Here is a 15706-nt window from a genome sequence, read left to right as displayed (position 1 = left end):
GTCAATATTAAGCTAGTTTGTCATTGGAAGTAAACATTATTCTAAGCTTATCACATTGACATAAATTTAAATACCATTATTCTTAATTACGATACAATAACTAGTGTCGTTGCTATTATTATTATTATGTTTTAGTCTCTCTAAAATTAAACTCATCGATTATCCAAAAGGTCTCTAATTATGTATTGAATATCAAATGGATAAGAAAAACTAAATCCAAAACTATTCATATGCCACAATTTTTATGATAATTGTACAAATATATTATTATTATTATTAAAATGTATAAACACTTATCATATATTTTATTATCATTAAAAAAACACATACCTTATTATTTATATAGGTTGATTTTTAAAATGATTTTTTAAAGTATAATAATATTTTATATTTTCATATATTTATATTTATATACAAACATTTTTTTATCAAATTGCGGAATTAATAGTTGATTTTTATTTTATTGAACCAAAGTTCTTTTTGTAAGAAGTATATATGTTAGCGAATTAATTATATCTTTTAAGAAGTAACGTGTACTGTTTAGTGTAATTTATCCGAAGGAAAAACACTGAAATTGTAGTTCCGCCTGAAAGCGTAATTAACTATTTAACTAGTTAACTGTCTCCCCCAAGTCACTTTTCTCCTGATTCGTTGCTTCTCTACTAGGTGTTCTGGCATTACCATGAATTCCGGCATGGACCCTAACGACGACATCCCCAATCACAGTCCCAGAATCTTCGACCGTTACGCCTCCTCCTCCTTCGACGACTCGCAGCCGCCCTACCCTTCCCTCCATTCCACCAACCGACGCCTTGACTACATGATCCAATTCCTTGACCGCAATCTTCTACCTCAACAATCTTCTCGTCACAAGTCCTCCATGCCCGAGTTTGTCGCTAAAGGCGGCGGCCAAGGCATTTTCGCGCTGCCTGAGCGCAAACCCCTCCACCCTAATCGCCCTCCCTACCTCGAGGTTCGACCGCACCCCCTCAGGGAGACCCAATTCGGATGCTTTCTGAAAACGATCGCCTGCACCGACCGGCAACTTTGGGCGGGCGGCGAGAGCGGGGCGGTTAGGGTTTGGGAATTGAAAGATTTGTACGAGGAAGGTGAGGAGGCGGCGGCGGCGCCGTTTAGGGAATCATTGGCGATATCATCAAATGGGACTGGGGATGCAGCGGTGATTTGTATAGTGCAGGACGTGGGGAATGGAGTGGTTTGGAGCGGGCATAGAGATGGAAAGATCAGAGGGTGGAAGATCGATTGTGAGAGTGGTGGGTTTAAGGAAGGGTGGTGTTGGCAGGCTCATCGAGGCCCAGTGCTGTCCATGGTTTTCACTTCTTACGGTCTGTTGACACTTTTGCTTTTTCTCTACTACTGATATGTTACGGTTTTTGTTTTTTGTTCCTGTTAATGTGGATCTACTGCTATAAACATTTACAAGAAATGTGCTACATGCTATTCTGATGGACGGTTGGTTAAGAATACATCAGCATATTTTTAAATTTTGGAAGTTTTAATTGTCATCATCTTGCCTTTTTGCCTTTTCCAATTTTAATTCTGAAAAGCAAGGAGAAAAGATCTAGAATTTCATTTCTGGAAATTCATGACAAACTGTTTATTCATAAAACCCTAAAATATAGATATCAAGAAGAGCAGAATGTCTCTTTGAGAACTGTTTCTGCATCTCTACCCCAAGTTGCCTGTTACAATTGCTGCCTGCATCTACCGGTAAGAGTGATGATATCTTTTGACTTTTTCTGTAATTTTTGTTTTTGTTTCACTGTGGTTCAGGGGATCTGTGGTCTGGTTCAGAAGGGGGTAATATCAGGATTTGGCCATGGGAAGATATTCAAAATGCACTCTCTTTGACAATGGAAGAACGGCATATGACTTCTTTGTTAATGGGGAGATCATTTATTGATCTTAGGAGTCAAATCGCTGTAAATGGCTTCAGTTCAATATTAAATTCAGATATCAAGTGCCTTCTGTCTGATAATATTCGAGCTAAAGTATGGAGTTCTGGCTATCTTTCCTTTGCATTGTGGTATGTCTAAACCATGAAATCTGCACCCTTAAAATTAACAAAGTTATTTTGTTATATGTGTGGTTCTTTGATAAATAATAAGCTATATAGGCCTTCAACCCATTTATTGTTAGTTTATATGTGGACCCTTGTACCTCGCTAATACACTGTTCTTCTGCTCACTTTAATCTGTTATTAAATATTTCAACCAGCCATCATCACCCCTTGACCGCTTAAAAGTGTCGGAAGAAGTTATTCCGATGACAAAAAGGCTATCGCCATTTAATATTTGTAATGAAATCAAAAGTCAAAACTGTGACAGATAAGGAGATAATTGTCTCATTTTTGTGAAAAATGTGACATGAAAGGATTTACTGTGACGTGTGGAGTGGAGTTGTTAAAACTTGTAATTTTCTGTCCAAATATGGGGATGGCTTTTGAAATTATAATTAGCAGATCAGTTGAGTTTTATCCCAGATGTTGATTGTATGCTGTTCCTGTTTGTAGGCTAGGAGGATTTAGAGATTCTTAATGTATTCTTGTTTACTTTTTAGATATTTGAGGTTACGAAAACATGTTGCACAATTAGAATTTCTAGTTATTTTTCTTTATTTTGCTTCACACTGCTCTTGTAAATGAGTTTCATATATTTATTTTTTCTCCTTTTCTGTTTCTTTTTGTTGGGTTTTGATAGAATTGTAAAATCTCAGGGATGCTCGTACGAGGGATTTACTCAAAGTTTTCAACATTGATGGTCAAATTGAAAATAGAGCAGATTTGTCATTAGTTCCAGATTTTTCTGTGGAAGATGAGATAAAGATGAAGGTTGTTACAAGTACAAAGAAGGAAAAAACACAAAGTTCCTTTGGTTTCTTTCAGCAGTCACGTAATGCTATCATGGGAGCAGCCGATGCTGTTCGCCGAGTTGCAGCAAAAGGGGGCTTTGTTGATGATAGCCGGAAGATTGAAGCACTCACTATAACTATTGATGGGATGATTTGGGTTGGTTGTGCGAATGGCTTGCTCATCCAGTGGGATGGAAATGGAAATCGTATTCAAGATATTCAGCTTCATTCTTCTGCTGTTCTATGCTTATGCAGTTTTGGATCAAAAATATGGGTGGGTTATACTAGTGGTATTGTCCATACTCTAGACCTTGATGGTAATAAGCTTGGAGAATGGGTTGCTCACAACAGTTCTGTACTGACAATGGCCACTGGTGCTGGTTATATTTACACCCTGGCTAAGCATGGTGGGATACGTGGATGGAGTATCACATCCCCTGGAGCTCTTGATGGCATACTGTATTCAGAATTGACTGCAAAAGGATTTCTCTATACAAGGATAGAAAATTTAACTATCTTAACTGGTACATGGAATGTTGGGCAGGGTCGAGCATCTAAGAGCTCGCTTGAGTCTTGGCTACATTCGGCTGTTTCAGACGTTGGAATTATTGTTATTGGATTGCAAGAAGTTGAAATGGGTGCTGGTTTTCTTGCAATGTCTGCAGTGCGAGAATCTGTAAGATATCTTCTTCGTGGTTTGCAGGGCATTAATGCTGTATGAGCTTAGCATTATGATTGTAGAGTTTAGTGTTTCAGAAACAAAGAATGGGCCTCAGTTTCTGTATTGATTTCTGTAGAACGTGATCTCTTTGAGTCAGCAACACATGTTAAATAAATGCTGTTTCATAACATAATCATGCAAGGATTGGAATGTCTGGGTTTCAGTAGGACAAAATGTTTTGTAGATCAATTGTACCTTATAGCTTGTGTTAGGTGGAATGCATCTGTCTTATGTTACTAGTAATAAAGAGGAAAGGTGCATGTTAGGTTCAAGGGTAATTATAAATCATTGCACAGACTTGTGAGAATGAAAAGAAGGGGGTGGGGGCGTTTACACACTATGTTTGGATTAACAATAGTAAAAGAAAAGAAAGGGAGGCTAAATAAAAGAGGGGAGGTTAAAGAAAGGAGAGTGTAGCATATTATCTTGTTTGGATAGGTAAAATTATTTAAGGACAGTAAAGTTATTTTATTAATTTTTGTTTGGTTAAGCTGTGGAAAGGAAAGAATATGATTAATTATAGTGTATTTTTACAATTATAACCTTTTCATAAAATGATTTATAGAAGAAAATGAGGATGTTCACTTTCCTTTCCCTAGCTTTGCCCGCCAAATTGAGGAAATTAAAATTTAACCTTTCCCTTGTTTGGATCATCCTTTCCCTTACATAAATGGTCCAAACAAGGGAAAGGGGATCCTTTCCCTTGCTTTCCTTTCCTTTCCCTTATCTAACATTGATCCAAACATAGAGTCAGGGACAAGTTTTATGATTCACTGTTGTCATTTGCTTAAACAAGCCAAGGATCTAGTAGTTGAAACAGGAAAGTTGAGCTTCCAAGGAAGAGGATTAAGAAGAAATATGGAAAAGAAAAAAGAACTAGATACCTAAGCAACTTATGTTTATTATTTAGTTTTCTTGGAAAGCCTTCGTGTTTAGTTACTTTTCCATTCAGAGATACGGCAGAGTGACCACTTTATGCTGAAATCAATTTCTATCTTTAGCAATGGGGCAGAAATACTAAAGGTGACAGAGGACTTATAACTTTAGTTAGTTTAATATCAGCTGGAATGATGCAGGTTTAATTTTTGCCTTCCTATAAAGCCTGCAGTATTTTCCCTATCAAACTAATCTGTATGTATAATTTGTTCAGTCTGGGAGTTTGTAATGGACCTTTCCTAAAAGGAACTATGGCCAAGAAGGAGAGCAGGAATGAAAATAGAAATTATAGAAAAGAAGGATTAAAATCTTCCCCAGAAATGCCTGCAATTTTAACCATAACTATAAATATATTATTGAAGCTACATGTTCACAAAATAAAGGGATAATTATTGTGCTATATACAATGAGTTCTGCATACAAATTCCGTTTTTCAACCCTTTATTTATAATCATTTTCTAACCTCTCCTATTTACCACAGGTGGGGATTGACGGGAGTGCTATTGGACAGTGGTGGTTGGATATGATAGATGATGCTTTGCATGATATGATGGAAAGAAAGTCAAAAGGTCTGATGAGAAAACAATTGCATCCACTGAGAAGATTTGAACGTGCTGGATCTAGGCAGTTGGCAGGCATGCTTATTGCTGTTTGGTGAGTGCCCATCATGACAAGATATTGGACTACTTGTTGAGTTTATAGGACTATTTGTTCATATGACTTGTTTCTTGCAAGCCTGAAAGGTATTTCAGGATTGCTATAACTTTTTTGTTCTAATTTCTTTATTTTATTTTGTGTGAAAAATCAGCAACCCTATAATGAATAAGATTTATACTAAAACTAAAGGATTTGCGTACAAAACCATTTGTCAAAAGTCAAAACTCTAGTGCAAGGATATCTCACTTTTGTATTTTCATTTTCTTTTGCAGTAAGAAAAGTTTATTTTTTTGTGCTTTTACTCCAGAAAATTTTATAAAGGGTTGTTTTTGGGATTCTTCCTAGAGAAAATTCTAAGAAAATATCTTTTCGATTAAGATCCATTCTTTTCTAAAATTTTGATTTTGAATTCATTTCAGTTTATCACAATGATGGTATTCCTTTATTCAAAACTGTGGTAATTCTGTTTAAATGAATAACCTTTAAACAATGCTGTCTGTTATTTGTTTTCTTTCTCAAATCAATGTGGAACGAGAGTGGTAAAGAGATTGTGCAGTTTTAATGATGAATTTGACTTCAATGCCCATGCTTGCATTGTCATTAAAGGAACTGTCTCAGAATATTTCGCAGACTAGGCTTCTAAGCGAGCACTTAGATCATTCTATTCTATTTACTTACCAAGTAAACTTTTTTTTTTGGAATAAAATACAATAGGAGAAAATATTAGTTCCTAAGAATTTTCATTTTTAAAAGGTAAATAGAAAAGTTATTCAAGCTTCCTCTGATTAAATGATTTGAATCCCATAAGAAACCTTCTGTCGTAATATGCTAGGACTAGTCTTGTTATGGATCTCTTTTTTTTTTCTTAATCATTTACACGAGTCTCCTTTCATATTTTATTAGTTCTTGTTTCCTTATTTTTTTTATATTACTTGTTGAATTTATGTTTTAGGGTAAAGGATAATCTTAAACCACATGTTGGGGATATTGATGCTTCTGCAGTTCCATGCGGCTTTGGGCGTGCTATTGGTAACAAGGTATTATTCTTTCTTAAATAGGCATGATATGCAAGCAATATGGTTCTATGTAACCGAGATATTAAGAAATATTACTATAATTAATGTATACACATAATCTTATGCCTAAATAATTTGGTTCTATATATTGTAGATATCAATAAATAAGCATAATCTCATGCATCATGTGGAAGTATATTTTCTTCATTATAAATGTATATCATACACTCTGATATTAAATCGAGCTAGAGTAATGTGGAAAGTGGAAACAGAAATATGGTTTTTTCTTAGTATTCTGGTGATTCTTAGATTAAGGTCAGGAAAATAGATTATAATTGCCTATGAGAAGAACTTTGTCACTGTTTTTTTTCCTACTGTGTAGTTCTTAAATTAATAAGCACAATTTATTAAATCATTAAAAGAGTTATACTTCTCTCATTGGATATGTAGTTTGCCTGTGATTGGCTATAAAAAGTCACAAGAAAGAAAATACATTGTTTTTGACTTGTGAAATAAAGTTTGTTTAGGAATGATAACTTTATCAATTGATAGGTTTTCCTTTAACAATAATATACATTTGATTGTTCACCCAGGGAGCTGTTGGTTTAAGACTAAGAGTGTATGACAAGATTTTTTGCTTTGTTAATTGTCACTTTGCTGCTCATTTGGAAGCCGTCGGTCGTCGAAATGCTGATTTTGACCATGTATATCGTACAATGTCATTTGGTCGACCATCTAATCTCTTCAATGCTGGTGCTGGTATGGTGTTGTACCTGTTATTTTGTTGCACGCTTGCCTGGTCAATATATTTATTTTGGCTTGTTTATAAATCTAGCTTGCTATTGGTCCTTTCTATTGCAGCTGGTGCTTCGTCGGCTGTTCAAATGGCTCGTGGAGCTAATGTACGTATATGCTATGGTTTTGTTTCACTTGCCTTCTAAAGTATTCTTCATTTCCGGTTAGTGTGTGAGAGTTGATGCTTATACAGGCTATGGGTGCCCAGTCTGTTGAAGGAATGCCTGAATTATCTGAGGCAGACATGATTGTATTTCTTGGTGATTTTAATTATCGTCTTGATGATGTGTCATATGATGAAGCAAGAGATTTTATATCTCAAAGAAGCTTTGATTGGCTTAGAGAAAGGGATCAACTCCGAACAGAGATGGAAGCTGGAAATGTTTTCCAGGGGATGCGAGAAGCAGCAATTACTTTTGCTCCCACGTACAAATTTGATAAACATGTAGCTGGTTTATCAGGTACTTTATATGTTATGAATTCCTCATCTTGTTTCTAAACTTAATATTAGTCTATTAGTGTTTGTTTGTTTTACCTTTGACTCTGTACAATTTATGATTCATAAAGTGGTTCAGTGATTGCTTTTGTTAAAGTTTTAAGTAGTCTATTAAGATATTTTTCACAAGGGGCTTAGGAAAAAGTGTTTCTTTGTAGTGAAAGGTATTATTATTATTATTATTCCTAGGAATTTTAATGTATTTGATTGGCTAAAATTACATTTTTTAATGCTTATTTTAAAGGTTATGATTCTGGTGAAAAGAAACGCATTCCTGCCTGGTGTGACAGAATCTTATACCGAGATAGCCGGCAAACTTTGGGATCTGAATGCAGTTTAGAGTGTCCTGTTGTATCTTCTGTATCACAGTAAGTTCTATTGATTTCTATTTTGGCAATGTTTAGGAATTGTTTAATATCTTTACAATAACCTTATGCTCTTATTGACCTCATAATCTGTTGTGATTCTTTCTGGTGAGGACAGTGCTTTAACAGTCTATGTGGTTATCAACTTTTTTAAAACGATTTCAAACATTTAGCAATTTTTAGTCTTTTATCTGAGATCTGAACTGACTGAATCATTTATTCACAGCTTTTTGAATTTGTTTCAAATCCATATATCCTGTCAACTCTTTGTCAGAATATGAACAGAATTTTTATGTTATGTCCACTAAAGTGCCTCATGGGGAATTCGATAGTATGCTAACATCATGTCGATGGATAAATGGATTTAGAACAGATGTAGATATTGAAATTTTAGGATTGTGTTTGAAAAGGTCATGGCAGACTAATGGTTTTTCTTGTCTTTCACCCCCTTTCTGTTCCTTTTTTGGAATATGGGGTAAGTTGGTTAGCATTTACCCATTTGAACATGCAGCTTTTTTTTTCAGGGCAGACTTGCAATCTCTTATCATCTCTTTATACATTTGTAATTATCTTGAATAAATCCTGATATATCCTCTTGAATAGGTATGAGTCTTGCATGGATGTGACAGACAGTGATCACAAGCCTGTCATTTGCATATTTTCTGTTGAAATTGCCCACATTGACGAGTCAGTTAGGAGACAAGAATTTGGAGATATAGTGCGATCAAATGAGGAATTTAGATGCAAGCTTCAAGAATTATGCAAAATTCCAGAAACAATTGTCAGCACCAACAATATACTCCTCCAAAACCAGGATACATCAATTTTGCGCATAACAAATAAATGCAAGGAAAGCATTGCTTTGTTCGAAATAGTTTGCCAAGGTGAATCTACAATCAAGGATGATGAGCAGGCATCATATCATCATCCAAGAGGTTCCTTTGGCCTTCCACGGTGGCTTCAGGTAGGTTTTCTTGTTTTAGGTGGGTTGTTGTTTCTAGCAGGTGCTTAAGGTTGGGTTTGATTGAAAAGAAAGGATAAGAATTGGTGTTGGGTCCATATTGCTAGGGTTTTGAAATCATTTATATTGAAAGAATCAGTTGATGGAACATGGATTTGGAATACGCAATGGTTGCCTTTGGAGCTACATATGTATCTAACTTTTCGATCTAATGTGTTTTACCATCAGTGTGCTTCGGATGCAGCCTTGATTATATTTTGATCAAATTTGAACTGCTGCAGATTTATAGAGCAGATTAAAATTGGTTTAGGGGCTTTTGGCAGCCTGTTTTGTGTCTGTTTAAAGGGGTATTTCCTTTGAAGTTACGAATTTTTCATGCTTAGGCATCGATTCTGTTTGTAAAACCCCAAAATCATGTCTATCATGTAACGTAGAATATGGCTAGACATGTTTACAAGCTTTATAGATCTTAGAATTTAGTAATTCCCTGCATAAATATGACTTAAATTAGTTCATTATCTTTATTATTCTGCCTGTTGATCTTTGGAGGTAAAAGCCGACTACATATTTTGTGATGTTTGGCCAGGTTACTCCAGCTGCTGGCATAATTAAACCAGATCATGTAGCCGAGGTATCAGTTCATCTTGAGGCATTCCACACTCAAGAAGAGTTTGTTAATGGTTTTCCACAGAACTGGTGGTGCGAAGACGACAGAGACAAGGAAGCTATATTGGTGGTTAAAGCTCATGGCAGGTATACGATGGAGACAAGGAATCATCGGATCCGTGTTCGTCACTGCTGTTCAGCCAAAAAGATTGATCCCAAGCCTAGAGATTCTGTACAAGTTCAAGGAAATCGTCTTCACCGTGCCGACTATCAAAGGCTTAGTGTTTCCTCTGATGTGGTCGATCATCTCCGGCGTCTGCATAGTCCATAAAGTATGACCGGGAAGATGTTAACGAAATCGCATGCGACCATTGTCTGTGGTGGTTGATGGAGCAGCAAACAGAAAATGTTCACAACTTTTTTTGCCGGAGTGATTTTCTTACGTGGTGTGAATAGGAGTTGAGCTGGTGCCCAATTTTTATACCGTCATCAGTGGTGTTTGTTTAATTTCATTTATAAATTGTGTAGAGTATGAGAGAAGTGAGAAGCATTTCGCCTTTCAATTGGTTTTAGTAACAAAACTGCTTTAATTAAGGCTCCTCGTTTTAATTGACATTCGAGTATGATTAAGCGTCAACAAATTATTTTGGTTAACGTTCAATTATATTTGGCCCTCAGGATGTATTCAAATACGCGACTCCTGTGCCACTACCGATACAAAATAATGTTCTCGTTTAAACAGAGACCAATTTTGGAGATGCAAATGAAAGATATTCCAACATTATTGTGAAACATGAAGTTCGGTAAGGATAAAGTTGAACATTTTTTTTATAAAAAAAAAATAAACTGCAACTTTCAAGTAGAAAAAACAACGTTGTTAAAGTTTGTTATACAAGTTAACTGGTAGTTAGCTGTTAGTGTTTAGTTGTTGAGGTAGTCAATTGTAGAAGCATATATATAAATATTTGTTTACATGATTAATAGAGCTAAGCATTATTCAGTAAACTACTTTATCAACAAACGTTGTACTTTGTTAAGAATGTTAGGATCCATTCTTACGTAAGCTTATAGGTTAGTCTGCTGGACATGGATGGAAATTAATGTGATATAAACATGGTCATAAAATCTCGAGGCTGTGCATTGTTTCTGTGTTAATTTCCCCTTTGTCAGGTTCTGAAGACGAAAGATTATTTACATCCATGTAGAACAAGGGAAACCCTTTGACAACATCTGTATAAAGCCTCGAGTGAAGCTCATGAAATCAGAATTCTGAACCGATCTGTTCTCCCCTTCCAAAAGGAAAAAAAAGCAGATACTTTGTTGTTATAGTTCCAGTTCCGACGCACGACTCACGTCAGGTAATTATTTTGTTTCAAAATGGTACTTGTTTATCTATTTTTTTTTAAAAAAAAGAATTCATTGTTTAGTAGCTCATCTCATGGCAGATAAGGTTGATTGCTACGACGGACTGTAGGTGGATACTAATTGTTTGTGTAAAATATATGAATCTACAATTGAAGATGCTAGTTGATTTATTTGGTTCGACTGCCTGCTATTTCAGCATTCCTTGCGATTCAGGGTCATTGTCTGAATCTGAACCCAGTCTTGGTTGAGAGCTCATTCATTTGTGTGTATATTAAGGCTAGGAACTCTGAATTTTCCATACAAGTTGTGAAACATGGCACCTAATGATGTTAGTATTATGCAAATGGTATTGCGTTTTTATAAAGGTTGAATAGTTCAACAGTCTTATACTAAATTAATGGACGTTTGTCAAGTGAACCTTGCTCTTACGGAGGTGAAGCCATTAGGCTATTAAACAAAATAAGCCACAAATAGGAAAATAAACCCTTCAAGAATATTAAACAAAATAAGCATTACTACTCGAGACTTAACCACTGTACTTGGTGAACGTAGTTCATAAACATGATATCCTATTTAAAAAAAAAACAAGTAAAAGAGTGGACGTCATTCTAAAATTATTTAAGCAAACTTATTACGTCCACTGCCTATTACTGTTATTGGAAATGACCGACAGATGATTCTTTAATTGCATGTTACACCTTCAAAGCAATGACCGTATTCTTGATGAGTTGGAGAGTTTCTCCAACATCACAGTCTTGATGAGTTTAGAGTTGCTTCAATATCATAGTTTTGTGAGTTTGAGAGCTTATTCAAAATCATCACACAACTCATATGGGTTGGAAATTATGTTTTCATCCACTGACAGCACCATGCCTATCTTCTTCCCTTAGCTAATGATATGAATTGTCAGCGCCTGCAAAATAAAACCCTAAATCGGTAAATCAATCCGTTGATAAGAAAAATGGGATCCTGGTGTTTTTAACTGATTACCCTTCTAGTTTAGGTTGAGAACTGCATACGGTTCTTCAGTGGAATAGAAAACATGATTACTTAAATAGAAAAGAGGGAGAGTATGTCATCCTCTCTCTCCATCTTTACACGATGATTGAAAACGTAAATATATTCAAGTCGCATAATAGATTTAACGGGTTAATCTACTAGTAATCATGTAAAAAGATTATAACTGATTGAAAAATATAGAATTTTATAAATTTCAAAACTCAGACTATCATAAAAATAATAATAAAGATGCAAGTTACAAAGGAGGTTTAGAAGAGATACAAACAATCATGAAATTCAACTTGTTAAGGTTACTTTAACGAGAACTTGGCAGAACAATAAAGTTAAAAGTTTTGGAAGCTTCGTAATCTCAGTTTCGAGTTGTACATCGTGTAAACTTGTTTCAGAGGAAACTTACAACTGGCTGACCATACAAAGATCCAGAGAGGAAAGTGACTCGATTTACAGAAAGGCTAAATTCCTCCTGAGGTCCCGCCATGTTCGAGAGCCACCTAGTTGTTAATGGAAAACTGCCCATCTGCAAATATACCATCAATATTTTCCTTCTCAATACACTTTTTTTTTTCTAATATGGAAACGTAGAAAATTTAGCATGAACAGTATATCTTACTTTGGTACGGTAAAACTTTACGAAAACCTTAGCCATAAACAGTGAATTTAGCTTCAAGTGTAGTTTTTTTCCTATCCATTCTTGCTTTTGCATCTTTAATGTAATCCAACGGGTTGTCTTTCAATCCAACTTTAAAAGAAAAGAGAACAAAACCAATCTTGTTCCCCCACTCGCCTTTGCTATTCCTCTTCACCATTTCTTCCAAGGGCTGTAAATTAATTATAATGAGATTCAATAAAATAAAGAAAGAAATGAAAAGAAAAGGTACTGCTTAAGTAATTACGTAAATCTGTTGAGATGTTCTCAAGTTGACGAAAAGAGTCGCTGTAAGACGAATATTGTTGGGAAGGTTGTTTTCCCATTCTCTTGCTCCTCCATTATTACTTTTAGCTTCGCCTGCCTTATCGTATACACTTATTATCGTATACACTTATTAATACAAGAATAATTGTCAAGATCAAATATAAAATATACTTTTTATTACTTTACACGTGATTCTGTCGATGATGATTTTGGATTGATTTGAAATCATAATTACCGTATTTTCGATTCAGATAACGAGACAAATCAGTCTGAGTGATTGCAAGCATCACATCATTTACCGTATGCATTACAATAAAATAGATTTTAACTCATACGAATGACCAATTAAGAAATATTTTTCTAGGGTGAACATATATTATAATAATATAAAATAAATTAGCATAAATAAAATTTAAAAAAATAAATTCAAATTTCAGTGACTAATGGTGTTGGTTGCATTCTTCACCAGTTTGACATCATCGAAAGAGAGTTCGACGCACAATTCTCCAAGGAGTAAAAGCAACACTACTCGAAGGTGCTTTGAGGGGTGTCTGGGTGTCCTTCAACAAGTACGTTGTTGCTGCACACGTACATACATCAACCAACGTATTCCACGTTAACAACAAGGGAGATAGAATCGGAAACCATCCGGCAGAGGCTGATCTCGGTTCCTTCTTCGCCGAAGAGCTCGGCAATGTGTCGGAGCAAGAGAGTATCAGCGACAAGATAGATGTTCCGTCTCCAAGGGAGTGATGAGCTCGAAACACCAGTGTGGATTCGGCATCGGAGGTTTTGAGGTTTAAAATATGGCAATCCCACATTGGAATGGATGTGTTCATCTGGGTCTTGCTAAGGTTGGCAACGTAATCTTCAACAAACTTATCGGAGGAGGCCATATCTTGATCGATCATGGAGACTTTAACATGTTCATCTATGTCTACTTTTGTTTTCACCCATTTCATTTCCCCACCATTCTTCTCATCAGCAACCTATTGAATTTACTTTTAAATTAAAAGTTAAAAGTGCACAAGTTTATGTAAAAAAATTAGGATCATAAATAAATGGTTAATACGCTAACCACAAATAATATCAAAGTTAAAAATGATGTATCTAGGATATAAATGAGTAATATTAAATGAATAAGAGTCGTTAAACATATAATATCTTGTATTCACTCAAACTAATAAAAAAAGTTAAAAATACACAAATTAAAAAATTTATGTAGAGAATTAGTATCAAATTACAATTTTAAAAAAATTAAATCAGAAATTTTATGTTAGAACCATGGTTATCAAAACCGGACCGGATCGGCCAGTTCAACCGGTTGAACCGTGAACCGGTGGCCTGTCCGGTTACCTCACAAAACCGGTCTGACAATGAACCGGATGAAAACCGGTAGAACCGACTGAAAACCGATAAAACCGAGGTGAACCAACTGAAAACCGGCAAAACCGGTTTGAACCACCGGTTCACTTTTTTTCTTTTAAAAAAAAACCAAATGACGTCATTTGTTCAACGAGCCAAGTCAAATTCGAGTATTGCTGAGCTCGACTCGAACTCGAAAACTTTAAAAGTTCAACTCAACTCAAAAACTCACGAGCTAAAAATTATCAAGTTCAACTTGAACTCGAAATATAATATTAAAACTTGAACTCGAAAAGGCTTGAACTCAAAAAAAATTTAAAAGTTCGATTGAAGCCTAAAATTTGAGCTCAATTGAAGCGAAAGAATAGTTCACTCTGTGCTCACCAAAAGGCTCTATGATTTTGAATGTCAAATTACCTCTATTATTTATAGAAGTAAGTTGAGATGATCTTCTATGTTTCTTAGCCATGTGGGATTGTTTTTTTTTTAAAAAATTAAACCAAATGACATCATTTGTTATGATTTTTTTAAGCCCCAATTTTATTTTTTTATTATAGTTATATAATTATATTTATTATTTAATATGTTTTACCTTAAATATTATGTTGTAGTTGATTTGAATCATTTTGTTTCACTTGATTTTATGGTTTTTAATTTATATATGTTATGACTTGTAATATTTTTATACCTTTTAATATTGTAAACTTAAAAAAAGTGTTACATATATATTAATATTGCTTTGAATATTATGTAAAATTAAAAAAAAATATTATTTTATATAAAATACGGTTCAACCGCGATTGAATCCGGTTGAACCAGTGAACCAGTGAACCAGTACCTTCACCGGTTCAATGTCCGGTCCGATTTTAAAAACATTGGTTAGAACATGTTATAATTTATTATTCTTTTAAGATAACAAAATGTAATTTCCTCGTATGCATCAAGGAATTAAGAATCACGTGTGTAACCTTTATTTGTAGAGATATACGTAAAATTTTATATTATGATAATTTAATATTTTTTTTAAAATATAATTATTTTATTCGCTCTTTCGACCCATCTCTATTTACCTGCACATTAGAGAAACGAGTATGTCTAACAACAATATCGAGCCATTTTACTTTGAAAGTGTTTGGGTCGATGGGGTTCTCAAACCCCAAAATAATAATACAGTACACGGTAGATTGAGGCTCATGGAACATACGAGACATGGGACTCAACGGTTCTTCTTCTTCACCATATGATCTCCTCATTTCTTTCCTCACTTTGATTCCTTTAAGACCAACATATCTTGTTGGTCTTAAACTCGTACCTTCCAACTCCATATTCAATCACAAAATTAAACTCTCTTATGATCTCTCCTTCTGCCCTCACTTGCTTGGCCTGGATTGGATTTTGCATCTATCTATTTATAATAATCATACTTCAAGGAATTGAAATAGAAATATTAATAAAATAGTTAACCGTAAGATTCGTTAATTAATTGTGTGATCAAGGATATCTATGTTATCTCATTTTGTGTGAATTCGAATCTCGATATTTATTTTAAAAATATAACATATCTCTACTTAATAAAAAATAAATAAATCTGTCAATTGTCACAAATAGATATTGTTCGG

General features: G+C 34.7%; 1 protein-coding gene and 1 pseudogene across 3 annotated transcripts; one reads left to right on the top strand and one right to left on the bottom strand.

The window, feature by feature from the left end:
• Positions 1-642: 642 nt before the first annotated feature.
• LOC120123410 (type II inositol polyphosphate 5-phosphatase 15-like) lies at positions 643-10037 on the top strand. 3 transcript variants are annotated; one of them, XM_039142309.1, is made up of 11 exons: positions 650-1346; positions 1795-2047; positions 2737-3547; positions 5010-5182; positions 6138-6222; positions 6795-6960; positions 7063-7103; positions 7190-7457; positions 7737-7860; positions 8461-8821; positions 9405-10037. In XM_039142309.1, exons 1-11 carry the CDS (start codon positions 683-685, stop codon positions 9753-9755), a joined length of 3297 nt encoding a protein of 1098 aa, XP_038998240.1. In that variant the 5' UTR covers positions 650-682; the 3' UTR covers positions 9756-10037. The 3 variants fall into 3 exon arrangements, with proteins under 3 accessions (XP_038998241.1, XP_038998239.1, XP_038998240.1); XM_039142310.1 differs by lacking the exon at positions 9405-10037 and adding an exon at positions 8890-9234 and having other exon boundaries at positions 643-1346; positions 6795-7103; positions 8461-8850; XM_039142308.1 differs by having other exon boundaries at positions 647-1346; positions 6795-7103.
• Positions 10038-11570: 1533 nt separating this feature from the next.
• Positions 11571-15417, bottom strand: LOC120123516 (annotated as a pseudogene).
• Positions 15418-15706: the final 289 nt, after the last annotated feature.

The sequence above is a fragment of the Hibiscus syriacus genome, unplaced genomic scaffold (assembly GCF_006381635.1).
Source record: "Hibiscus syriacus cultivar Baekdansim isolate YM2019G1 unplaced genomic scaffold, ASM638163v2 tig00110393_pilon, whole genome shotgun sequence".
In the NCBI taxonomy this organism is placed as follows: Eukaryota; Viridiplantae; Streptophyta; class Magnoliopsida; order Malvales; family Malvaceae; genus Hibiscus; species Hibiscus syriacus.
This window is presented reverse-complemented; position numbering and strand designations above follow the sequence as displayed.

What these genes read in the sequence shown, in the direction of transcription:
- LOC120123410 (XM_039142308.1), top strand. Translation starts at nt 683, where the DNA reads ATGAATTCCGGCATGGACCCTAACGACGACATCCCCAATCACAGTCCC. An exon ending in GGCATGCTTATTGCTGTTTG is followed by an intron (nt 5,183 to 6,137) that starts GTGAGTGCCCAT and finishes TTTATGTTTTAG; the next exon opens with GGTAAAGGATAATCTTAAAC. An exon ending in GCCTTCCACGGTGGCTTCAG is followed by an intron (nt 8,822 to 9,404) that starts GTAGGTTTTCTT and finishes ATGTTTGGCCAG; the next exon opens with GTTACTCCAGCTGCTGGCAT.